Raw genomic sequence first — 25,501 nt, 5'->3', positions numbered from 1 at the left:
GGTCTCCGGACGAGAAAAGAGTCAAATTGAAAAGCAGTGGGAGGCCGGGCGTAAGTATCCTTAAACAAACAAAATGGCCTGACTGGGAAGGAACAAAGGAGATGACGAGGCACGTGATTGCAGCATGGTGTTTCTTCTTCGTCCACAAGAGATAATCAACCGTTGCCTGCCGAGGAACGATCAGAATAAGTTCTGACAATGGTTTCGACGAAGACATCCGATATGTTGCATGAACCTGACGAAGAATCGTCTTGGATTGCCATCAGATCGTGGCACGGATGGTCTGAGGCAGCGTTACTAAAGTGCAACGAGGAAGGTGCGACCGTCAGTATGTTTCTTCATTCGTTTCCGAGACTCACAATCCTCACTTCTTCTTCATCTCATCATCTCCTCTTCTTCCACGCGTCTTGATACCTGACCGCTGATGCTGAACTTTCTGGCTGCTCCTCACATCCTTTATCATCATGTCCTTTGAAGAGTTACTCTACTATGCTCACCAAGAACTGATCGGCCGCTTTCCATTCCTCGACATACCATGGGGCGCATATTTCGAACTCACGCGCATCGGTGACCCCATTGGAGCTGTGATGGCCGTTCTACTCTACAGCGTTGGGTTGATATTTTCCGCGAGCCTTGCAATGCCCCCTTTACAACCGAAAGAGTTTCTGCCACAAGCTTGTCGAGCTGTTCTATGGGTATACTACATGCGACACGCTTTCTGCGCTTTCAAAGATGCCGTTGACTACGAATACGATCGACACGTCTTCCGCCGCAGCTCGCGACCTGTTGCGCGCGGAGCTCTGACGCCAGACGAAGCCTTCAACTTTAGTAGTGTTTTGCTGCTTCATGGGACATTGGGTCTTTTCTATCTACCCGCAGAATCTCACGGACTTGGAGTCATTGTTACACTGATTATGATGATATACCCATTCGGCAAGCGATTCACGGCTTTTCCCCAACTCATCATGGGGTTCGGATTCTCAATGAGTGTGTTCATGGCCCTGAAAGTCATCGGAGTCAACCCCTCATCAGGCTCGAAAGATTTCTGGTCTGCAATTTACCTCGCCATAGTCCTCATGCTCCTTGCCACAATCGCCAATGTGGTATACACATACCCAGATGCGCGAGACGATGCTAAAGTCGGAGGTAAATCCATGGCTTTGATCATGTCAAATCGACCAAAGACGTGGCTATGGGCAATGACTGCTATAGTTGAGATTTTACTGTGGAAGATTGGGAATCTGAGTGACTACTCTATTTTTTACAACATCATTAGTTGCGGCGGTTCATCTTTTGCGCTCTCAACTATGTTGGCGCTTGTGGATTTGAGGGTTATTGCGGATTGCGAATGGTGGTTTAAACGTGGTATGATGGGAGGTGTGTTCCTTCTTTTCTGGGGCCTGTACATGGAGTATGTTATACGGCTACACGTTCTCCAGTGAACAGGATGAATGATGGAAGTACATATCTTTAGATTTGTTTTTAACCTTATCACTACTGCAAATGCACAGCGCTATGAAAAATCCAGCTTCGATCACCCCTAGACTAATCTGACAACCTGTGTATACAGTCTGCCCTTATTCTCAACCCTATTCCTCTCATACCAAACACGAGACACGTCTCTCGTCAGATCGTGCGTAAGATACCACGAAAGACAATCAAAGAAAAAATAGTCCCCCGCAGCTCCCAAAAAGACAGCATAAGACCCCTTGTATCCATCCGCCGCATACTTTGACCTCAAAATCTGCGGCCCATTCACACCACCGAGTTCTCCTACCCCAGACTGCAGTCCCATCGCAAATCATATACCCGTTGTACCCCTAAGCGAGGTTGTACGCCGTGCCCAGAACAGAATGGCAAGACAATCTATAGAAACTTTGAATGATGAAGTTGGTACCGGAATCCGAATTGTTTTCCGATGATATTTAAATTCACTCTTTGGTTTTGAGCACATCTTCAAAGTTAATGGCCTGACTGATATTGGCATTGTAAAATAGGTGAACTCTTGACCGAGCCAAGATGAATATCACAACATCCCCGACCGCCGCCATCATTATGCGCGCATGTATCGCACAGATTTACAGAAAGCTATCTCGAATAGGCTGAAAAGTAAAGTGCACATTTATCTGTGTAAAGAGCTTTCCACTGTTACGGTGGTGTGAGAAAAGCCGATGAGCGTGACGTTCGAGAACCGTACGACGATTTCTGCGGATGTTGTGGTAGCCGCTGATGGAATCAAGTCTGTGAGTCTCTCTTATCACGAAAGAATAGGGTCAGTCCGAATGCTTATACTGCGATAGAGGTTTACGAGGTTCTTCGTTCCAGGTTACATGTTGAATTGGCTCGGTGATATGATCCTTTGAACGACACTCGACTACGCCAATGTCGCGGATATCAACGAAATCGATCAAAATCCAGCTCATTTTGTATGATGTTGTCTACTCTCAACGATTAAATGCTCTATGCTGATATTTACCAGTTCGGACCACAAGGCTTTTTCTTCGGCACGAGCATCGGCTGCAACGGCTTTGGTGTGACCTGGTCCTTCGCCGTCGACCCTCAGTCCAAAACAGGCCCTTTCAATGAACCATTTTCGAACGAGCCAGCAGACTTCTCAATAATCTAAGAAAAGTTCAAGGACCTGAACCCACCCGTTCAAAAGATCGTAGGAAGGCTGGCAGTTGCAGGAGTTGAGGTGCGGCGATACGTCACTATTGCTGGCGATGCGCTAAATACTGGGGTTTTGATGATCGTGTTACGTTGTTGAGTGATGCGGCGCATACGTATGGTGGTGGGCTGTCGGCGTCGGATTGGTGATCGATGATTCATACGCTCTCAGTCGTGCGTTTGAGACCGTTTTAGCTCTATCGTTACCACAGCTGCAAGTATCGCCTGCACAAACCCAAAAAGTCTTTGCCTTGCACGAAGCCACACGACGACCGCATGTCGAAAAAGTGCTGGCCGACGTTCATAAAAGCAGAGAAAAGAGAGCAATCCTCCGTCGAAGAGCGTTTGACGAACTAGGTGGAGAGTCGGATGAAGATCTCAGAAGGAGAATTGCAAGCCCTAGAGATCCGGTTGGGATGAAAGACCATGATGCAGAGGCTGCTTTTCAGAAGGCGTTGATTGCACAGCAGCAGATAACACTGGCGATGAGACAGCCGAGAGAAAGCGACAAAGTGATAGCTACAACTCGAATTTGATCTCGTATTTTTTTCGCATACAATTATTCATATACTAGGGTAAGACAGTAGCTATACGATATATCACAATACAAATCATCTATTCAACCGAGGCGTGGAAGCGGTCAATTGTATCATTTCAGCTGAGGGATTTGCATTGGTGAGCAGGGTAGCCGCTCGCCATGATAGTGTGGATGTCGTGATTAGACGCCATCATGCCGGATGCTGATGTTCGACCACAACTTCAATTCATATTCCCGCTTGACACCCCCGGATTCAAAATAAAACATCCCTATGGAGAAAATGATAAAGCTTACGGACCATTGTGGCTAGTCAATTGGATTTGCAATGCCGAAGTCACTCCCTAACAGCGATGGGTCCTTTCTACGTTTCCGGGTCGCGAAGAGTCGACGACAGCCGCTCGTAATTCCGGAGGAGAGTGTAGCCCCTAATAAGAAACCGCGACTGGATATAGAGGGGAATGTCAAAGAATCTGCGGCTGTTGCTGATGCGAGTAAGATGGGAATCAATCCATGTTTATTCCAATTTGCTAATCAGACAAAGTTTCTAATGGCGCTGGTACTCAATCCACAGCAGAATCAATCTCAACAAATACACGAGCTCATTCAGCTTGCAAGCGCTGCAGACATATGAAAAGAAAATGCTGCAGGACATTACCTGAGTGTACAGCATGCGTCGATGCCGGCTATATCTGCTCGTGGCCGCCGGAGCGAGACCAATCAGCAGAAATTCGAGAGTTGCGCAAGGAAGTCGAAGTGTTATCGCGATATGTCCAGGGTCACATGTCGAATCAGCAGCAGAGGCAAGCAGAAGAGGGTGATCAGTCAAAGAACGATGGAATTTCAATATCGCCATTCTTCCCCGTCAACGGGGTTAACGATATGTCGCAGCATACAAAATTCAGTTTACCGGCCATCAAGAATCTTTTTCCGGACATTGATGAGGAATGCTTACCGAGGATAATGTTACCAAATAGTACATCGGATGCCAGTGTTACCGTCAGAGATACTACTCCGTCGACAAAAAGTCATCAACGTATCGGATCGACAGCCAGAAAAGTCCCTTATGAAGTAGATATGAAGGTATTCATCAAGGCATATTTCGACCATGTGCACAAATCATCGCCCTTTTTAAACAAAATCAAGACCATGGAAGAGGTCGACCTGGTACTGAGGCAGTCTCGGAATGCCAATGGTCGTCATGTTTCGACAAAGTTATACATGTTAGCTGCAATCGGTGGTGCAGCTCTAAAACATGCAAACAAGATCCGACCGGAGATTGTCGCAAAGCTTGTTGTGCCGTACGAAAGCATAATCTGTGAGTGCCTGGAGATGGCGAACGTCGGCTCAATTGAGATCTTATTGTTGCTGGCTCTGTATTCTCTATACGACCCAGACGGACTGAATCCCTGGGTTTTGACTGGTATACTCGGCAGACAAATCATATCGCTTGGCCTCCATCGCAGAACCCTTCGCCCAGAAAAAAGTGGCCTTACAGCCGAGGAAACAGAACTCTGTGCACGGCTATTCTGGAGCAGTTTTGAGCTTGACAGAGTGGTTGCGTCTTCCTATGGACTACCTGTGGCAATCAACGATGAGAACATTGACATACCTCTCCCCGGCGTGACGTTGGAAGAATTTGCGGCGTCGGATTTACGATATTACAAGGAGACTCTGCAAGTATCTCGGAGTGTGGTTGCCCTACGAGAGTTGGAAGGCAGAATACTTCAACGTATCCATCTATCGAACTCAGCCTCGGATGCTGCTTTGAGCAGGTCGGATTGCGATATTATCATCAAAGACCTACGTCTACAGATTGACAACTGGTATGCACAGGGATGCCTAATATCACATAGTGATAATGAAAAGGCACCTTTACATAACACGATTCCGTGGCTCAACGTGAACTATTACAGTTCGCTCATTTTACTTTATACGCCCTCTCTGTTCAACTCCAAGGCTTCCCGTAAACAACTTGTCAAGCTCAGACGTACGATCCAGCAGTATGTTCGCTGCGCTCTGGTGTTATTGGAACAGGGCCATTTGTCATTCAATCGGATAACAGTTGGTCGATTACTAGTCATTGCGGCTATAATGCTCTTTTGTTTGCAACGGCAGAAGGGTGTGATTCCCGACGATGATTTCAAGACTACGGAAGAAGTCTCCATGTGCCTTCGAATACTGGATGCATTTCCATCAAACTGGATACTAGCACAGCGGGTATCTATCATTTTCTGGCGACTACACAAAGTATCCTCCGATAGAGAGGTACAGCACCATCGGACTCAGCAGCGCTCTTTCCAGTCTTCAATTTCTTCCTCGGCCTCTTATAATATTTTATCGCCGGCTTCAACGCTTCCTTCAGATCTACCATCCCCGACTCTATCACCTCTTTCAGCAAGGATGAGAAATAGCATTCAGTCTATCACCTCCGCTCACTGCATGAAAACTCTGACCAATGATCTTTCGACGACGCTATCGGAGACTTTTGGTCCGTCGAGCGCTTTTAATAAAATCATTGATCTGATCGATGATAATGAGCCATTCTCGGAGGAATATCGCTGGGATAATAGTGTTGTAAGCGTCCAGTCAAGGGCTTATGAGTCTCATGAGCAGCTGTATCATATGCATCACGATTATTCATAAGAATCAAAAGATCGCCTCATAATGAAGTATTGATGGAATGTCTACTTTCTAATTACACGGCGAATTCTACCCAAACACAAGAATTTATAGGTATATTCAATAAATTCTGTGTTGTATAAACACTAGTAATTATCAATTGATTTAAATTCAGATAAGCGAATTTTTGTAAAGAAGTAATCCATTACTGAAATAACGTGCCTTATCACGCAATCAAATCCCTACCCAGGAAACTTCTCAAGTCTCCAATCACACTCTCCGTAAGTGCTGCCCCTAGTCTAATGTCTTGACAAAGCAACATGACCACCACTTGATGGGTTGAGAATCTATATCTTGTGTTGCGTTGGCCTTCTCTTTAACGAAACTTTGCTTTGTAATCGAGTTGTTGCATTTAACAATCTACCAGAAATTATTTCAGTGTCTGGCGCCGCTGTTGATCGTATTCATATTTACGAACCTTGAATATAAGTAGAAATGGCGCCTGGCCGAGTTGACGTCGCCTTTACCACGGCTGATGTATCGGCTGTAGAAGATGCGGTAAACCAGGAAATCAAGCCAGAACCACCTCTATACAGACCGAGACAGAGACCATACGATCCGCACCCACCAGTTAAAGTAAGCTTGACACTATATTATCTACCGGACGCCAAGCATGGGATCCCGGTATACTAACAATGCTCCTACTGTAGGTGATCATAGTTGGAGCCGGGATTGGTGGCATCGCAGCTTCTATTCTTATCTCGAATAAAGTGCCGAATGTGGAATATGTTGTGTATGAGAAGAATGATAATGTGGTGAGTTTATAGGAACTCAAAAGTTGTGTACATCAGGAAAGAGAAATTTAAACTGATCGGATCTTATAGGGAGGTACATGGACGCAGAATCGCTATCCTGGAGTGCGGTGTGATGTTCCCAGTCATGCTTATCGTACGTAGCCTTAACCCACGCATCAGGGGATATGCTGCAAATCTGATATGAGAGGCTCAAAATGAGGCGTAGAGAGAATGATGAATATGATGATGATGATGCTGCTCCGGGTCATATCTCTATGGCCCAAGCAGTCAACCCGCGGAAGTTCTTAAATGACCAGATCGCAGAATATCCCCTGATGCGCGCATCAGCACATCAAAGCAGAGTTAGTAATCAAGGAGGTACTGATTTCAATAGAACTAACATTTGCACCCAACCCTCGCTGGTCCGAATATTATGCTAGCGGCGCAGAGATCCGTTCTTATTATGAAGATGTCGTTGATAAATATGGCGTGAGACCTCATCTGCGTCTTCGACATCAAGTGACACGTGCAACATGGGTTGACGAGACATCCCAATGGTCCGTTGACGTTCTCAACCTAGCCACGGGTGAAACGTTTACCGAAACAGCGCACTTTTTTGTGTCGGCGGCTGGACGGTTGAATGTTCCCAAGATGCCGGACGAGAAACAGATACCTGGCATCCGAACAGAATTCAAAGGTCATTACCGCCATACGGCAGACTGGGATACAAGCTACGAATGGAAAGGCAAAAGAATTGCTATAATCGGTAATGGCGCAAGTGGGCAACAGTTATTGTCGAATACAGTCAAGGATGCAGGGCATATTGATCACTACGTCCGTTCCAAACAGTGGATTCTGCCGGCATTCTCAACAAAGCTACCCACCGCAACTGCAGATGCACCTGGTGGACATGTCTTTTCGGAAGATGAAAAAACGAGATTTGAGCAGGATGAGAAGGCATATTTGGCTTTCAGGCAAGAGCTTGAAAGCAACCTTCATGGAGGATTGAGACATTTCGTCACGGGGAGCGCAGAGAACGAGAGTTTACGAGAAAAATGCACAGAAACAATGCTTAGCAGATTAAATGGTGACAAGAAATGGTTCGAGCGACTCAAACCAGATTATGCGCCCGGTTGTAAAAGACTCACTCCCTCGCCTGGATATTTGGAAGCAGTCACCAGCCCTAAAGTCGAATATATTGATCAGCTGATTGTGTGTGCCACAAGCGACGGGTTGGTTACGGCTGATGGTAAGGTACGACAGGTGGACGCGATTTTTGCCGCTACGGGGTTTCAGAATGGCTTCTTGCCCTGGTTTCCGACCATTGGAAAGAATGGAATTGATTTGAGAGAGCGCTGGGCTTCCGATGGGCCTATTGGGTATCCAGAGACTTATTTTGGGGTTATGGCTCCGGACATGCCGAATTGGTTTGCCGTCATGCAGGTTGGTCTATTTTTATGAAAATTGTCATGTGTTTTGTATAAACTGGTACTGATTGACCCTCTATCAAAGGCACAAACATATGGAGTAGGCGGCACCGTCCCTCTCCAATGCGAAACATCAGCAACATACATCGCCAAAGTAATCCGCAAGGTCCAAAGCCAGGGATACCGTGCCATATACCCATCCCACGAAGCCACGAGAGACTTTAACGAGATAGTAGGCAACTTCTTCGACGACAAAGTTCTAAGTGACACCTGCACCAGCTGGCTGAAATCAGACAAAGGAAAATCTCGTATCTTGGTGTGGTGGCCGGGAACGGGCCATCATCGATTTTCGATTAGCAGAGATCCTAGATGGGAGGATTTTGTGTTTGAGAGGTCGCTGGAAGCAAGGAGGAATCGGTTTGAGTATTTTGGGGATGGGTATACGGTGAAGGAAAAGGAGGGAGGGGTGGAAGATATCACGAGTTATTTGAAAGAGATTGGGAAGGTGGATTTGGCGACTGTACATGAGGCTTGGAATGAATAATCAATATTTATTATGCCTAACTTTATTTGGAAATACCTCTCGGGGGCTAGGTCTTTGGAGATTAAATGAATATTTAGCCCTGATGTACTAGTACCGGATGTGTTGGATGTGCCGAACGGAACGGAGTAGTCTAGACACATTGTCATGCAAGATCGGGTCCGCAAAATTGCTTCAATATCTAAGCCGAGAATGTATAGATACGGATAAGACAAAGATCTGACACATGATATTGACTAATGCTTAGGATCTACGTACTCCAACCGGCATCAGAAGGACTCTCCCGCATATCCACGGGGCACTAAACCCACAACGTGGCAAAAATAGTTCGTTTTTTGCGTGATCGACATTATATAAGCCATAGTCGCAATTTGATTCGCCTATAATTCTCCTTTTTCATGACTTGTGTGGTAATCCACTCGTGGAAACACCAAGGTATCCACCTCAAATATTTGGAACGCAGCTTCGAAATTTTTTCTAGCAGATCGATCATGGACTTATGAACTTCGTAGACGCCTTAAATAGCTAATATCACAACTTATTTTTCTCATTCAAACGATACGACAAAAGAGTGCGACCTAAGACCTCTCATACTGAAAAAGAACGATCCTTTGAGGTCTTTTTCTCATTTCCAATACGTAATAAACCCACATTGCGTTATGGCGTAAGGCCGTCCGCCGATGTCGTGACGCTTTATTCTCCATCTTGGCTGCGCAAATTTTTCTTATATAATTGCTCCATCGACCCCTAACAGATCATAGTTCCCCAGGATTGAGCCTCCGCGACAACGTTCGACTCTTTCATCGACTTTCAGGGTCCATCAAAGATGGCTTCCGAAATCGAGGAGAAGCATGCATACAATGAGAGCAACGAGCTGTCCGGCCCGAAACATGACCTGGCCATCAATGTTGGCGGCCGGGGAGCCACCCAGCGACGTCTCCGGAATTACCAAATCCAAATGATCGGACTGTGTGGGGGTATAGGAACTGGTCTGTTTGTTGGAACAGGTGCTGCTTATGCCAAGGCCGGTCCTGCTGGGTTGCTGTTGGCTTTTATCATTGTCGGTATGGTTCTGTGGTGTGTTATGCAGAGCATCGCGGAGCTTGCTACGTTACTGCCTTCTGCCGGATCGTTCCCGCATTGGGCGACAAGGTTTATTGATCCCTCTGTTGGGTTTTCATTGGCTATTTCGTATGGCTATTGTTACACAATTGCTATTGCTTCCGAAGTGTCTGCTGCCGCTGTGGTGGTCTCGTACTGGACGGATTTGACACCTGCCGTGGTCATTACGGTAGGACTGGTCCTGATCCTGGCTTTCAATCTGGTAAACGTGAGATTCTATGGCGATGTCGAGGTCGTTAGCGGTTCGATCAAGGTTCTGTGCTTTCTCGGACTCCTCATCGTCGCGATTATCATTACCGCAGGAGGAGCGCCCAACCACCAGACTACGGGATTCAGGTACTGGCACAATCCCGGTGCTTGGACAAATTACAACGGAATCACGGGTTCGACAGGTCACTTTCTTGGATTCTTGTCTTCCTTCGTCAATGCATCCTTCAGTTTCATTGGTGTTGAGACCGTTGTCATCGCAGCAGCCGAAGCCGTCGACCCGCACGAATCAATCCCCAAAGCCGCTCGACGAGTGACATATCGCATCGCCCTTTTCTACGTTCTTGGTGCATTGTTGATCGGAATGATTGTCAGCCCCACCAACCCTGATCTTGTTTCCGGTAGCGGGAATGCCAACAGCTCTCCCTGGGTTATCGCTATCAAAGAAGCTGGCATCACCGCGCTTCCATCCATCGTGAACGCTTGCATTCTGGTTTCTGCTTGGTCCGCAGGAAACTCTTACTGCTGGGTCGGGTCGCGAATGATTGTGGCTATGACGACAGATGGTTACCTGCCACAGGTATTTGGACGAGTTACGAAGCAGGGTGTTCCATATGTTGCAGTCATTACTGCCTGGCTGTTTGGGCCATTCGCATATTTGAGTAAGTGTTATTCAATCCTAATTCATATGATCCCCCTTCATATAAAACTCGGGAGTTTTGCGGCCCCAAGTCACAGACCAGCCTTACAGAATCTTCGCCGCAAGGCGCAAGCTGTGGTCTCACTTTGCCCGAACAGATAGCCTGTTTATTTAATATTAAACGCGATGTTAATTTGTCTATAGGTCTTGGCTCCGGCGGTGCCGCTCAGGCTTTCTCGTGGCTTTTGAATCTCAGCACCGTAGCTGGCCTCATCGCCTGGGCTACGCTTTCGTTCTGTTATATCCGCTTCCACGCCGCTCTCAAGGCCCAGGGCATTAGTCGAGACACCCTTCCATGGAAATCTCCCTTCCAACCATATGCCGCATGGATTGGATTCGTTGGTTCGACCATAATTGTGCTAATTGCCGGTTTCCCTGTTTTCTTAAAGGGTAACTGGGATACGTCGTCATTCTTTGCGTCGTATATTGGAATTCCGATTTTCATTGTTCCTATCATTGTGTGGAAGCTTGTTTACCGTACTAAGGTTAGTCTTTTAAAACTAATACCAAGGGAGTCGAATATTTTGACACTGACTGATTTTATAGTTTGCTCGTGCCGCTACTATTGACCTTTATTCGGGCCGTTTGCAGGAGGGAGAAGTGATCGCGCATCACAAGCCGGATAACTGGTGGCAGCGTATCCTGGATTGGGTATTCTGAGAGCGGAGACAAGTCACAATAGTTGAATTACAAAGGTTAAGATCAGTATCTGCTGGCTAGTCTGTCAACATTGTATTTATGAAAGAAGCTATGTACGTTATATAGACGCTGTAAAGAACATTGTTTAATCAATAACAACCTCTCGTTATTGTCAAAAGATACAAATGAATAGATGTATGTAGTGCATGACACATAGCAATTCGAGTAAATCTTCCATGTCTTGTCAGGTTCCAGTTTCAGACTATTTACACAAACAATAACAATGTGATATTGAGTCATTCGGCTGATCATAAATGAGGCAAGAGAAGAAAGCAAAACGCGAGGCTTGTCGAACGACGATGTCTAAAGTTTATTTGGGGCTAGGGTGAGATGTCGAGGGAGCATCGACTTCGAGATCCTCTGCTCGGTCACCCGCATCTGCTCAGGAAACCAGTCCAATATGCCTTCCGCTTTAATCTCAGTATCGTTTTGAAGAATCATTGTTCCGAGAGCCTGACCGCAAAGCCAGGCTTGCACCATACCATCCCCAGAGTACCCGGCAGAGATCCATTGTGCCCCTTTCGTCAGTCCTTCTTTGTCTTCATCCTTGCTGCTACTTGTATCTGAGAAGGGCAGCTTGCCAACCCAAGGCAATCCATCAGCACTGAAACCCATGGTACCAGTCCACATAGCCTTGACAGGATCAGGATGAATTTTCCCCCAGTTTTGATTGCCGAATATTGCAGGCAAGGCACCCCTTAGATGAATGTTGCAATCCAAGGAGAGTTCATCATCGGTTGGAATTCCCAAATCGGCAATCCCACTTTTTCTGCCCTGCGCAAACCCGCCTCCGAGCATCATCTCACCATTGGAAAGACCAAGGCCGTCATTTTGAGGGAGCTGAGTCAAGTAGTCAAAGCCAGTATCGTAGTTCATCAACCAGGAATGTTTTTGGCCGTAAGCTGGGAAGGCTTCTCCTGGGTTTTGAGCGGACATTTGACCGCGCACGGGATATATGCATCCCTTTAATTGTGGTACGAGATGGCCTACATGACCGTTTGTGCAGTGTATGACATGTCGGCACTTTATTGCTCCTCGAGGGGTTTCAACGGTGAAAGAAAGATTAGCAGCTTCCGTGGAGGATGATAATTTCGTAATCCCTGTTACAGGAGTATTCGTTTCGATTGAAAGTGTGTTCGGAAATTGCTGAGTTAAGGAGTCAAAAACCCCTGTAACGAATCTGTATGGCCACAGGGCTGCCGCTGGTCCTGAAATTACTCCAGTAGCACTTTCAAGTTTGAAATTCTTTGGCAGTGGCTTTTCATGGATGACCCAATCTTTGGAATCCTCAGGCATCGCATCCTTGAATCGTTTGAGTCGTTCTTTCGCCGCTGCCCAAGTTTCCTCCTCAAAGTAAACGCTGAGGAATTGTACTTTACGCGCCTGGGATGACTCGGCGATTCCTAGCTTATCGGCGACACCCAAGATGGTCTGAAGATGGGAAAGGCGAAATTTCATGATTGATTTGGCAGTATCTGGTCCAAACGTCTCTTCTAGCTCCATATAGTCATCCGCAGTCTCCAGAACGTGTCCTCCATTGCGGCCAGTGGCCCCGCTGCAAAAATCTCGGGCTTCAAGAATTACAACTTTTTTTGCAATTGAGCTAAAGTCTTCCGGATTTTTATTCACAAGCAAAGTATGTGCGACCGATGCTGCTGTGATYCCSGAGCCGATAACGACGATTTCTGCTTGCTCTGGGAGACTTTTTGATTGTGCCTTAGATAAAGTTGGATGTGGATTCTTCAACCAGAAGGATGAGGTGGTACAGACAGGGTTTGGGATACCTGGATCAGCATGTATTCGATCTAGAGCACCTTGCCTGTCAGAATCGGAAAGCGAAGGGCTGAAAAGAAGCTGCTGTACAAAAGCCATTGTAGAAAGTTTGCGTGCAAATCCGTAATTGAAATATATTATGAAGTGTGACAATCGAACGCCGGACTCCAACGAAGATGTACATATAGCCTTATCTTATGCCAGTAAGTTCTACATCTCAGAAACTTTGAGCCTCGTCGCATGTACATACTAGATGTAGAAGCCGAGCCCTAATCTGCTTGGGGTTGAATCGTGAGCGTCGMCCTGCCATATTTGTCCTAGTTGTTCCCCACCTTGATATAGCTTCAATGCTTCGTAGGTGTTAGAAAGAACACATATACCAATGGTATTTCTCACTGTGAGATAGAAAAAGCATTCTTTCATAATATCGAAGTTTTATTTCCTCCGAGAAACAATAAATCAACCGCCAAAGGTCATGGCTACATCGAAGGCAGCAGATTCGCCCGGCAATGACTACTTCCCCAACACCCCTCTAATGCGGAAGCCGGCTATGTCATTTCTCTACAGATTAGAATGTGACATTGCTGAGGAAGAAATTGATATTGGCGCTCCTCATGGAACGGGCTCAATCCGTAGCGTCGCAAACATTACAGGTGGAACAATCAAAGGGCCTGGAATTGAAGCTTCCGTCTTACCTCTCGGGGGCGCTGATTGGGCTACTGTCATTCAGGGCACACATGTAACTACACCCCAATAAAATACCTTCTTTGATCGCGTATTTGAAGCCGTTGAGCCGTTCGTTAATTGAAAACCGATGAAAAGTCTATGACTTTAGACGCCCGCTACACTGCGAAAACAGACGATGGGAAATATCTCTACATCCGCGCCCACGGCTTGTATCGCCCGGGTCCTGGAACAGACTACGCAAAGCAAGTAGCGGAAAATCCTGCCATTCGGCCCAAGCATACCGTTACGCAGGACGACGTCGAATTCTTCTCTCACTTACGCATCGAGACCGGACCGGGAAAGTATAATTATCTGAATGGGTTGGTCTGTATTGGCGTCATGACCTGCGTGGGGACCAAGATTGTTATTGATGCGTATTATTTGACAAATTTTGAAGGAGTGAAGCCGGAGGATGTGATGGTCCGTTGAATTATATAGTTACCAAGGTAGCTTTGACTTCTATATTCTATGTAGTCGCATGATCACCAAAAGAATTATGGTCTAGATATTAGAATGTATTTTGTGCACGAAAGATGGGAGAGACTCCGTCGATTCTATAACTAGGTTCCTTATATTTAGAAATTATGATTTCTTCCTACTATATTACCTACGTTTCAGTGTACAAGCTGTCTGCCCTCGCATCACTCGGTCACAGCTTGCTGCGAACGGCTGTGTATGTGATTAGTGCCCCCTACGGCTGCTGATGTAAAATTCCAGAATGAACCTTGGGTTTTCATAAGAAGCGAAATTGAAAAATCTGGAATGCGCGCTTCTTTTTTCTCTATCTGGTAAAGAGCCGAACAGAACATCTTATTAATATTTCCTCGTATCTAGCTCAAAAATAGAGGAATGGTATAATTTCTGATTAGGTATTTGTGTGCTAGAAATGCGGAATTTATACCGCCGAAAAGCTTTACTCATTGCGAATCATATTTGGTAACTTTGTATCCCTCCCAAAAAAGCAGGTATTCGATATTGCTTCCATTCCACAATTTATGTGCTACTTGTTACCACCGTGAGTGCGTACTGAAAAACTCAGATTTCTTTTCCCCCCATTGCTCGATAGAGTGGAGTTAGTTTTCGTCGAGAATCCTTGCCCCAGAAGACCATGGGAATGCACAGGCCACTTATCGCCAGACTGATGAATCCACAGGCAATGAACATATTCGATAATCCATCGCGTACCATCCATGGTGTGATCGCGAAAGGGATCCCGATACTGATAGCATTTCGGAGGAAGGCAATGCCGGTAAATGCATCACCGACAATCTGTGGAAAAATCAAAATTTGTAAGTAACGTTGGACAACGGCATGAGGTGTTCAAATTGTGTTACTGACATCAGGGTAACTGTCAATTACCAAGGTCAAAGCTGCGTCGCTGATACTCCCGAGACCAAATCCGAAGAACCCGCCGCCAACCACGGGGAGAATCCAGTGCATGCCCTAATACGAGTCAGGTTCCATCAGGTGACCAAAGGATTGATGTTATTTGACGTACACGAGCAATCGTTACTCCAAACATAATCAAGCCACCACACAGACACACGGCCGGGAAGTGCAGGTTGTAAAGCCGCATCTCGGGCTCGAAATACCCTTTATTTCGTCGTGCGAAGAACAGGATGGATTTGTCACCAATATAGCCACCGTAAAAAGCTCCAATTAAGTTTCCAATGAACGGCCCAACGCTCAGATAGCCGATTTGCGCTGAATTGAACTCATACGGAGGCAATGGGAAGACTTCTGCTAGCACGCTAGACATTATGGTTAGCCAAACCACGCCACTGGCGTATTGCAAACCCGTGAAGAGGACCGTGGGGAAACAAAAAAGTATATAAAAAGGTCGATAATAGTGAGGCCATATAGATTCAGAAGTCGTGGTAGACAGTGCTAGCCTTGTCCTCCATGGGTTCATGGTGTATCGAGTATAGTTCAATTCACGATCGTTTGTTGATGGGCCGAGTGCCATTTGATGTTCGCTCGTCATGACTTTTGAATCGTTGCCTGGGTTGCCCTTAAGAACGTCCTGGCCTGATGGCATTCCATTGTCGATAGTTTCGCTGGGGGTTTCAATACCGTCGACAATCTTGGAGTACTTCGTTTCCTCATATGCGATAGCAAAGAATACAAATAGAACAGCATTAAAAATGGATAATGTGCGGTAGGACCATCTCCAACCTTGATTCACTGCCTGAGTTCCGGCCGCCATGGGCGTTAGGAAACTCTAGTATTGCCCAATGTTTTAGCGACTTAGATACGATTGAGTCGGAAGCGAGGGCTACATACACCGATCATCACCATGGTCATGTACAGACCATTCGCTCTTCCACGATGATGCACAAAGAAAAGATCCGCAATCTTTCACATTTTCCGAGGTTAGCCTCAACGCTCTGAGTATCGAAGCTTGGAAACATACAGTGATTTGCACAATAGATTCATTCGTGGCACCAGCCAAACCTTGGAGGAGATTTGCCGCATAGAGCTCGCTTAAACTCTTGATCTGGCCAAGCCAGACTGAAGTAACCAGCATTAGAGCCGTCGAGAACAGATAAATAGGCCGTCTTCCAAATTTTCTAGCCAGTGGGATGAACAGGACGCAGCCCATCGAGAGACCGACAAAATTGACCGACATTGCCCAGTTTAGTTGTGTGTACGTAACTCCTAGATCGACGACCATCAATTGCCAGAAAATTGCTTGAATAGAAAGACTTGATTGTTTTCATAATCAGCCAATCGAAATTCCCATACTTTTTGATCTGGCTGAACATACGCAGTAAAGATAAGACAAGTGACCGCTAGCACCAATGTGAAATTAATCGCTTTGCGGGCGGTACTCCAGTTCTTAGGCCGGTTAGCAATTGCTTTGAAACTTTGTGCGGACGGCACGTACCAAAGGCTCGTTTGGATCATCCGAAGGCACTGGATGCAGCATAATTGTTCTTTCATGATGCCCTTCATATTCCCCATCATCTTAGAGCAAGGAAGACACCTGAAGTTAATATTTGATATAGTATTTGTTTAGTATCCAGGAGCGGCTTACCGCGAATGAGTAGAAAAGTCCCGGGAACCATGTCCATTTCCTCGAGATTAGGAATGGTGGTCGACATACTCTTCTCGTCGTTAGTCCGAGCTCGATATTCTAGATATGATGAAAGTAGAATACTGCGGGGATGAAGGTAGTATGCTGAGTGCATGCGACGAGAGGAAATGTGCTATCTTTATAGATGATTCATGTCCGTGAATGAGAGCACAATAGAGATACAGTCGATGTCTCTGCGTATGTAATGATAAGAAAACGCGGGGAAGACCCACTTATTGATTTGATGATGATAAGAGAGACATGGAGGTTGGTGATTCTCGATTATCAAAAGCACCATCATTTGACTGAATTGATCCTGGTGTATCAGCAAGGGAGAGCATGCGTAATCGCTGGAGATGATACTGCGTCTACCTGCCCGAAATAGCAACAGGCTAGACAGGAATGATAAGCTCGGGCTCCTCAACAAATATTGCCTAGACTTTCACACTCGTTGTAGAGTGGAGTACCTAGCAGCCCATCTGAAGATTTTAAGGATCGTGGGTCGMCCTGCCGTAATAGGAAAGGTGAGAAATCGTTCGCGGATAACCTTAGTTTTAGTATGTTGACATTTCTTGATATTCTAAGATAACGTATACTAGAAGTAAGTTAGAGCAAAATCAGTTTTCTACCATAATTATGCATTACCCTGTCTATTCCTTGAATGCATCGAAATATCGAACAGCTGCTCGTCGCTAGAATTCGATAAGCAGAATTTACGACATCCATTTATCCTACGTCTTTTTTTCAAGCGTAAGCAGTCTATGCCAAACATTATACACCCCGTTAAGCAAGTGGGAAGTACGATGTCTATTTCTCAGGCGACAGTTGAGCTTTTAAACGTCACCAATAGTGTGTTACCCTAATCCATCCTCTATAAAGTGTGAAAGTCCTCTGATACAAACAGGCCCAAAGAGCATTGCAGCGGCTGCGAATACCATCAGCTTGTCATTTTCCCGCGATCCCTTGATACAATGGCTCCGACCTAATGCCCCCCCTTGGGGACACCTTGATACACAAACTTGCAAATGGCAGCGTCGACGAATCCAGCAAGCGTCATGTCAGGGCATAGTTTTACAGTCGGCTTCCGTACAAGATATCAAGGAGAAGATGGCGCTGTTTCCGAGAAATAAACAGCATCGCCCAAAATCTTCTGCTGTCAACGTCGCCGCTGTCGATATTACCAATAAGAAAGGGGAAATACAGGCACCAGATTCCTCAGATTCAGGCGCCGTGGTCATTTTGTATCCTCCAAAAAAATTTACAAAATGGAGCTTCAGTCGCCTAATGCTAATTTGCAAGATCTGGCTCCTCAATTTGATTGACCCTGCAATTGACAAAGGAACTGAGCATTCGGTGAGTAAGCACGCTTGGTGTTTTTCTTTGCGCTCTCACATTGTTAACTTCTTATTCTCTTATCAGCGGCTGGAGAAATTGATGGCGGCCCATGACATTGGTTTGGATTTGATAAAACGGCGGTACAGCCGTTCTGAAATATGGTATCTAGAGGTGATTGCCATTCACCCATTGCTCCAATCCTGCGGTTTGGGCAAATTAGTTATGCAAGAAATATTTCGATATGCGCAAGATCAATGTATTGCCTTGGAATGTACGAGTGAGAGCAGCATACCATTTTACGAAAAGCTCGGATTCAGCGTCGTGCAGGATGTAGAGCTTGCTGGCGATACAAAGTCGCCTTCCGATGACCACAAGACAGTAAAGTATTGGCTAATGGTCAAAGACAATGGAGTGCAAGGAAGCTGAAAAACTTGCTGTAAAATAGAACTCAGTTTCATTGATTGTATATCCTATGGTGTGGCTTTCATATAGTGATTCGACATCAAAACAAACCCGTCTCAATTCCCTCCGACCGTGCGAGGTCATTTATATCTAAATCAACATTATCGATCTCCCACAAATCATCCAATAATCTCTGAAGAAGCTTATTCCCATAGTAACCCCTCTGTGAGACTGTGAAGAAATGCCGAATGAGGTCTCTGTATTCCAGGTTATCTCGTAGAACCTCAATCTCAAGTCCTGCAGTGAGCAGGGGGTAATTGATTGCATTTATTACGAGAGAGTCGAATTTTTCTGATGCGGCGTCATATGCTGTTATGATGGCCTCTACAGAGCTAAGTATACGCAAGACCAATATCTCATTATTCGGTAGTTGTGGCTGGKTTTGTGGCATCTCGGCAGTAAAGCTTCCAGATCGCCTCTGGGATCTTCGAACACTCAGGATTCCAGCAAGTCGGTGCGATTCCCATAGCTGGCACTGCAGTGTGCTTCCCTTTTGTCCGGGCCAGTTCCATAAATCCATCTCAGTGGTATCATGGCCGATTCCGGCGAAGAGATCAAGAAGCGAATGCGGTAGCCCACTGACGACTTCCACGTTGGGTTCGTTATAGTCGACTTTGTCGGCTATGCATTGGCGGTGTTGTCGCCAAACATTAAGATGAGGTGTTCGGCGTCCGATAATGAATACAGGCATATCCATCACGCCCATAACTTCCATGAGATGCGTAAGTAGACCATAATCGTTGTGCTCCATTGATCGATGTTGCTGGGATTGCCGTATTTTGTACATTCCTTCAAGATGCAAAGTCCAAGGTGTGCCACGCAAGAGCTAAGTGATTGCAGTCAATGACAAGTCACGAAGAACTGCAACAATGCATACACTAACCTCAATAGTGCAAAGAAAAAGACCTGATATTAGATTTGACTCTCTGAATCCGATTGTAGAAGATGTCGACAACTCCGATCGAAACTTGATAAGGCCGTCATTATAAAAGTCCAGAAAATCGGCGTTTAGATCAGTATGTGTGTAACATTGGAGCGCCAGACAGATTTTATATAAAGCTGGAGATTCCCGACACAATAGTGGAAGGGCTGAAGCAAGTTGGATCTCATGGGTTGTAGATGCATGCAATATGTGAATTCCGGTCGTGAGGACTGAATAAATCTCGACGTTACCACAAATTCATAGTATCTGAGGAGGAAGGGCAATTTCATTACATTCCTGAAAGAGCAATTGTTCCTTATGCTGTTCGCGAGATGACGGTGTAGAGGGTTCGTTCACCTGATCCTCTCCAGCCGACAGCCATGGGCCCCAGTCCTCTGGCGTCTGAAGAAGATCAATCATTGAGTCACATGAGGACTGGCTCCGATGATGGAATTCCAGCTCTGTCCCCAGCTGCTGTGCCCTCTTCCTCTCTCGACTTAGATCCCGTCGACGTCCTTTAGGTCGCGGCGGAACAGACGCGTTGACTGGCCTGTCTGCACCGGTGAAACGCCCACGCGATGCAATACCTGAGCCCCAGCGAAGGCGTACGTCGTATCCTTCGCACTCAGCTCCACGTTTCTGGCAGTTATAGCATTGTGGCCGCTGGCCGTCACATTTGCGCTTGGCTGTCTTACATGTCCAGCAGCCGGCACGAGAACGGGTCGACATACTTGGTTTGGAAAGATGCGAATTGAACACCAGAACTGGACATTTATCAGTGTAGTTGATCAAACCGAGGCACTCCATTCGTGGCAAAGTCAAATCGGCGGAATTGCCGAGGCGCGTCAACCTGCCATTATGGTTCTAGCTCAATTCCACGTTATCAATATCCGCTCTGGCCAATGATATTCAAAATTTCAAATATTTAGGGTTACGTCCTGATATGCAATAAAACTGAATAGTTCGCAGAGTTGCTTCTCATTGCTGGTACGATTTGTATACTCTAAATTGATCTCCAGGCATAATTTTATCTATCCGCCTAGATTATATCCATCTGGATATCAAAGTACAAATGCAGCTGTTTTCGGCAAGCAAATTACCTTACAAGTACTTCACGACTTCTATATCTCACTTGAAATAAGACTAAAATTGTCTCCACGACCAAAATGTCATTCAAAACACCCGTTTCGACCTGTTATACCCATATTGCAGGACTTGGAAAGCTGAAAGGTTTCGAGTACTCTAATGGTGTTCGACAATATTGTGGCATCCCGTACGCATTTCTTAAAAAGCGATGGACTCGTTCTACATTAAAGACTTCATGGAACGATGACTTTCATGACGGAACAGTCCTTGGGTAGGTTGAGCTTTCTCATCAGCGCAAAACCTAAACTGACAATTCAATCATTTAAAGGCCCAGCTGTCCTCATCCGCAATCAGAAGAGGACGACAGTGACGACCTGGTCCCAGTACCGCCGGCCACTCACTTTCCAATTCAGCCAGAAGTGGATGAGTTGAACGGACTCGTGATGAATATCGTAGTGCCGATGGCTAGTGATGCCATTATCAAAAAGCTTCCCGTCATGTTATACGTGCATGGCGGGTCTTTACTCTACGGCGGAGCCAATCTTCCCATATTCGATGCGGTAAATCTAGTATCTCAAAGCTTAGAATTGGGTATACCTATCATTTGCGTCAACTTCAACTATCGTGTCGGCCTAGGAGGTTTCCTCGCTAGTCAATCAATTAAACGTGAATTGGAACAAGACGGGTTCGCCGGCTGTGGTAATTTTGGCTTCACGGACCAGCAAGTCGCATTTCAGTGGGTACAAAAATACATTCATCATTTTGGAGGAGAGGCAACCCGGGTAACTGCAGTTGGGGAGTCTGCCGGGGGTATATCGATTAGCCACCAGATGTGTGCAGCAAGTCCCCCTGTTTTCCATCGCGCTGTATGCATGTCGGGCCTCAGTGTCTCCATTCCGGCGTGGAGTATGGATCAACATGAGGAGCTTTTCATAGCAACGTGCAGGCATTTTGGAATAGATCCTGCGGACCGAAGTGCCCTCGATAAATTGCGCGATGTCCCGCAGCAAAAGCTAGCGGACGAAACACCAATCATCCAAGGAGTTCTCTCTGGCACTGGCAATGCTTGCTTAGACAATTGGTTCTATGCAAAGGATCCACTTGAGATCCATCCATCTCCATCTTGGGTGCAAACATTCATGCTCGGGGATACCTACCACGAAGGCGTCATATTTCATCTGAATATCGTGGACGACTCCTATGACTTCATACGCCATACAATGCTGCAACAGATTCAGGATGAGGAAGCAGTGACGCAGATATTAACGGAGTACGGAATCACGCCCGGTCTAAGCCAGGAGGAGCTCATCCAAAGAACGGAACATATGTGCGGTGACGCAGTCTTCAAAATCCCTAATTACGCAACTGCCAAATTGTCCTTCGAGGAAAAGCCCGGGTCAACTTTCCATTACCATTTCGACCAATTATCTAGAATCAAAAACCAATTGGAAGGCACCGCTTACCATGCTCATGAGTTACTTTATTTGTTTAGAAACTTGGAAAATGAGTTTAGCGCGGAAGAGATCACTATGGCAAAGGACTTTGCAGCTTCTTGGATCCGGTTTGTTAACGGAGAAGATCCTTGGGCAAGCAAGACAAAGGATTCTGCAGTGAACAGTCGTCAATGGAAAGTATGGGGTCCTAATTGCCAGCAGAGCTTGAAAACCGAGACTGAGGATGAAGAAGTTCGCAACTACTTACGTATGGAGCGAATCTTGGCGATGGGAGATGGTAAATTGTGGACGAAGTGGTTGATGGCGGTGGATGCTCTTGTTAACAAAAGAATGCGAATGGGTAAAAATGTATGAGGTGCAACACAGAGTCCCTGCCACCCGGGGTGTGTCTATAGAGGTATTCCGTAGAAATTGAAGATTGGTGTGGAAAGTCGGATTTTATTTCTAGGCTAGCAGTAGATTCCATTCTTATATGCAGATTAATATTTCTATCGAATGATACCACTTGTGTATTCTGTTCATTGACTTCTGTTCAGACTATTTTCTAATATCCTGATCAATGATCTCTGCAGCAAACAAGCATTTCTCATCTTGAAACTTTGGTGCGATAATCTGAATTGCACAAGTAAGGCCATCAACAGCTTCTGGATCGTCTGTAAAAAAGGAACAGAGAAAATTATTAGCGCTTTATCTATCTAAAGATCGTTTCCTTATGACTTACACGAGGGTTGCACATCATCCTCTACTTTGAATGGCGTTGGATCGAGATCCTTCGACACTTTGCCGAACGGAATAACACATGCAGGGTACTAATGAAAGCAGCAGCTGTCAGAATTATGTGTTCTCAGAGCGTTATCTATCGTAACGGAAATACAAACACTCACATCAAGAAGATTCCATACAACTGTATAAGGTGGCCATCCGTAAGTGTCGTGCGGTACAGCAGTGTTTTGAGACCCAGGTGCCAAAAGTACATCAAGGCTGTGTTCTACCCACGTCTTCCTCCATGAGTCTGCAAACCTGTGCCTTGCATCATGCAATCCTGTAATCTTGTCGACCAACTCTGCCTCGGGATTGACTGGGAATGGACCAGTGAACATGGGAGAAGAAGACTTTGCGACTGATTTCACAAGAGGTTCGCCGCTCGGAGAAATGTTATCTTCATGAGGTCCGTAAATGAAGTATTGAAAGGCGATTCGATTTCCGTATGATAGGCTCCTATTCTCGTCAACGGGTAGACGGATGATTTTGTGGCCCTGTTTTTCAAGGGCTTCAATAGCGGTTTCCAATGCCCTTCGAACTGGAGGATGCAATGGGAAAGAAGAATCCTCGGGGGGAACACCGATCGTCAATAATTTCTGGCTCGACGAGGCAGGCTGCTGCCATGGAACACTGAAGGCAGTGACGTCGTATTTCCAAGGCTGAGAGTCCAAGATGGTCTTTGTGAAGAGTTTGATGTCTTCCAAGTTGTGGGCGAGGGGTCCAGCGGATGGAATCAGACCTGGAAGTCCCACTGTAGCACCTGAGGTTTGGCCTCCGAATGGTATGCGGTCAACAGTAGGCTTAAAGCCATACACCCCACAGCAAAGAGCGGGTATGCGGATGGATCCAGCAATGTCTGTCCCTACTCCTAGAATTGAACCCCGAAATGCGACCAAGGCTCCTTCACCTCCACTGGAACCACCGGCAGTCACAGCTGTGTTATTAGGGTTCAAGGTGCGCCCAAATATGTTGTTCTCCGAGTCGCCGGTCTGTATCAAAGTTCCATCTGTCATTATGTTTTCTTGTCGTGGAATAGAGATGATAACATACCATCATTGTCTGGGGAATATTTGTCTTCACATACAGAACTGCTCCAAGTTCCAAGAGCATGTCGATCAAGGCAGAGTTTGATTTGGCAGGCGGATTTTCGAGAAACGAGACATACCCGACAGTAGATTGCACGCCCTCAATATTGAAGCTGTCTTTAACACTGACAGGTAACCCATGGAGAGGGCCTATAACCTTACCCGTACGTTCGATATACCCGTCCAAGAACTTGGCGCGAGCCAATGCTTCCGGGAACAACGTTTCAGTGAGACAAGACGTCTACATATATTAGCAAGGAATTCTCCGCGTGGTGGGTAGACTGCGTATTCACCAATTGCTGGGCGATGGCCGCTCTCTTACAAAAAGCGGTCGTCGCATCCAGGGCGCTGATTTCACGAGTCGCCAGCCGCTGTACCAATTCTGTAGCTGTGAACTTTTCTGTGATGTCCAGCTCCAACTCTGACATGATTCCACATTTTCGGCAAGCATCAGCAGCAATGAGGTCGATGCCAGGACGAGTAAAAGTCGACAAGTGTTCTGGTGAGAGTCGCCACGACTCGGGGATTTTCTGTTGGCATTCCTTTTGCTTCTCTGCGACTAGTGTCGTCCAATTGGTTGACACCTTGTCTTGTGTTTGTACATCTTCAGAAGACATGATTAATCTCGGATTGATTAGAGTAATACCACAAAACAAGTGGTTGGAAGATGAAAATGTGCGCGCACCAGATGTGTCTAAAGTCAAAGAACTAAGATTATAACATGACAAGTAAGATCTATTGTCGAAAAATAGCTTTGTTATCAACGTTCCTGTCTCCGATACTGAAGTGGGACCAACCCCTCGTTAAATTGGAGAGGTTTTAGGTCCGCGTCCACCTACCGGATACGGTAATCGAGATCCAGAATACTTATCAAGCAAGTTAGTGTAAAACATAGCCAAAAAAGAATTTTGGGATTTCATAATGAGCATTTGATTGAGATTCGTGTCATACATAAAATTTGAATTTAATTAAACTTTTATTTGGATTAGAATCATGGGAGATAGCCTAGACCAGGCCTATTCTACACCCCGTCACCCATGAAGCCTAGGTATCAATTGCGTCTCCTATCTTGTAGCCAGAGCGGAGCGACTATCGAACATATATTTTAAAGTTATGATGAATAAACCCAATGTACCTAGGTATTTTCTTCTTTCACTGTTCGATCGTGCAAGCCACGTTATACTAACCATTTCAAAGTTTTCGCATTGATTCCAAAGTTTTATATACGCGCAAACTTGATTTCAGAGCCAAGCTTTGCATTAGGTATCAAGATGGAAGTTTAATTTCGTAGTAACTAAATCTTTATATTGTAGGACATTTGATCAGATCAATTTTCTTCGTACTGTCTTCTTGTCTGTCGTGGACCGGATACTTGAAAGAAGAGCGTCCGATGTACGGAGTTTAGGGCACGGATGTCGAGCCCTAAACCCTAAATCCAACCGGTTACAATGGAAACTCAGGAAAATATGTTATGAAGAGAATTGAGCTTAGAAATTCATCATTGAC

At 45.8% G+C, this 25,501-nt stretch overlaps 7 protein-coding genes across 7 annotated transcripts; 4 read left to right on the top strand and 3 right to left on the bottom strand.

Annotated features, from left to right (window-relative positions):
* Positions 1 to 464: 464 nt before the first annotated feature.
* Positions 465 to 8,589, top strand: BHQ10_010214 (uncharacterized protein; the record flags this gene model as incomplete). Its single annotated transcript, XM_040872820.1, has 8 exons — positions 465 to 1,411; positions 3,554 to 3,696; positions 3,873 to 5,028; positions 5,119 to 5,779; positions 6,535 to 6,639; positions 6,709 to 6,772; positions 7,013 to 8,061; positions 8,131 to 8,589. The coding sequence occupies 8 exons, from the start codon at positions 465 to 467 to the stop codon at positions 8,587 to 8,589; spliced, it is 4,584 nt and encodes a 1,527-aa protein (XP_040738716.1).
* An 823-nt stretch (positions 8,590 to 9,412) lies between these two features.
* BHQ10_010213 (uncharacterized protein) lies at positions 9,413 to 11,275 on the top strand (the record flags this gene model as incomplete). The annotated part of the gene is made up of 3 exons (XM_040872819.1): positions 9,413 to 10,577; positions 10,760 to 11,100; positions 11,162 to 11,275. 3 exons carry the CDS (start codon positions 9,413 to 9,415, stop codon positions 11,273 to 11,275), a joined length of 1,620 nt encoding a protein of 539 aa, XP_040738715.1.
* A 342-nt stretch (positions 11,276 to 11,617) lies between these two features.
* Positions 11,618 to 13,186, bottom strand: BHQ10_010212 (uncharacterized protein; the record flags this gene model as incomplete). Its single annotated transcript, XM_040872818.1, has 1 exon — positions 11,618 to 13,186. The coding sequence occupies one exon, from the start codon at positions 13,184 to 13,186 to the stop codon at positions 11,618 to 11,620; it is 1,569 nt and encodes a 522-aa protein (XP_040738714.1).
* Positions 13,187 to 13,562: 376 nt separating this feature from the next.
* Positions 13,563 to 14,242, top strand: BHQ10_010211 (uncharacterized protein; the record flags this gene model as incomplete). Its single annotated transcript, XM_040872817.1, has 2 exons — positions 13,563 to 13,826; positions 13,910 to 14,242. The coding sequence occupies 2 exons, from the start codon at positions 13,563 to 13,565 to the stop codon at positions 14,240 to 14,242; spliced, it is 597 nt and encodes a 198-aa protein (XP_040738713.1).
* Positions 14,243 to 14,848: 606 nt separating this feature from the next.
* Positions 14,849 to 16,917, bottom strand: BHQ10_010210 (uncharacterized protein; the record flags this gene model as incomplete). Its single annotated transcript, XM_040872816.1, has 9 exons — positions 14,849 to 15,082; positions 15,152 to 15,256; positions 15,312 to 15,564; positions 15,697 to 16,034; positions 16,097 to 16,168; positions 16,227 to 16,518; positions 16,581 to 16,651; positions 16,701 to 16,780; positions 16,851 to 16,917. 9 exons carry the CDS (start codon positions 16,915 to 16,917, stop codon positions 14,849 to 14,851), a joined length of 1,512 nt encoding a protein of 503 aa, XP_040738712.1.
* A 3,857-nt stretch (positions 16,918 to 20,774) lies between these two features.
* Positions 20,775 to 22,502, top strand: BHQ10_010209 (uncharacterized protein; the record flags this gene model as incomplete). Its single annotated transcript, XM_040872814.1, has 2 exons — positions 20,775 to 20,965; positions 21,023 to 22,502. The coding sequence occupies 2 exons, from the start codon at positions 20,775 to 20,777 to the stop codon at positions 22,500 to 22,502; spliced, it is 1,671 nt and encodes a 556-aa protein (XP_040738711.1).
* A 183-nt stretch (positions 22,503 to 22,685) lies between these two features.
* BHQ10_010208 (uncharacterized protein) lies at positions 22,686 to 24,612 on the bottom strand (the record flags this gene model as incomplete). The annotated part of the gene is made up of 5 exons (XM_040872813.1): positions 22,686 to 22,801; positions 22,870 to 22,957; positions 23,033 to 23,899; positions 23,961 to 24,236; positions 24,289 to 24,612. 5 exons carry the CDS (start codon positions 24,610 to 24,612, stop codon positions 22,686 to 22,688), a joined length of 1,671 nt encoding a protein of 556 aa, XP_040738710.1.
* Between the last annotated feature and the right edge of the window lie 889 nt (positions 24,613 to 25,501).

Source organism: Talaromyces amestolkiae (genome assembly GCF_001896365.1).
Source record: "Talaromyces amestolkiae strain CIB chromosome Unknown scaffold30.1, whole genome shotgun sequence".
Taxonomy (NCBI): domain Eukaryota; kingdom Fungi; phylum Ascomycota; class Eurotiomycetes; order Eurotiales; family Trichocomaceae; genus Talaromyces; species Talaromyces amestolkiae.
This window is presented reverse-complemented; position numbering and strand designations above follow the sequence as displayed.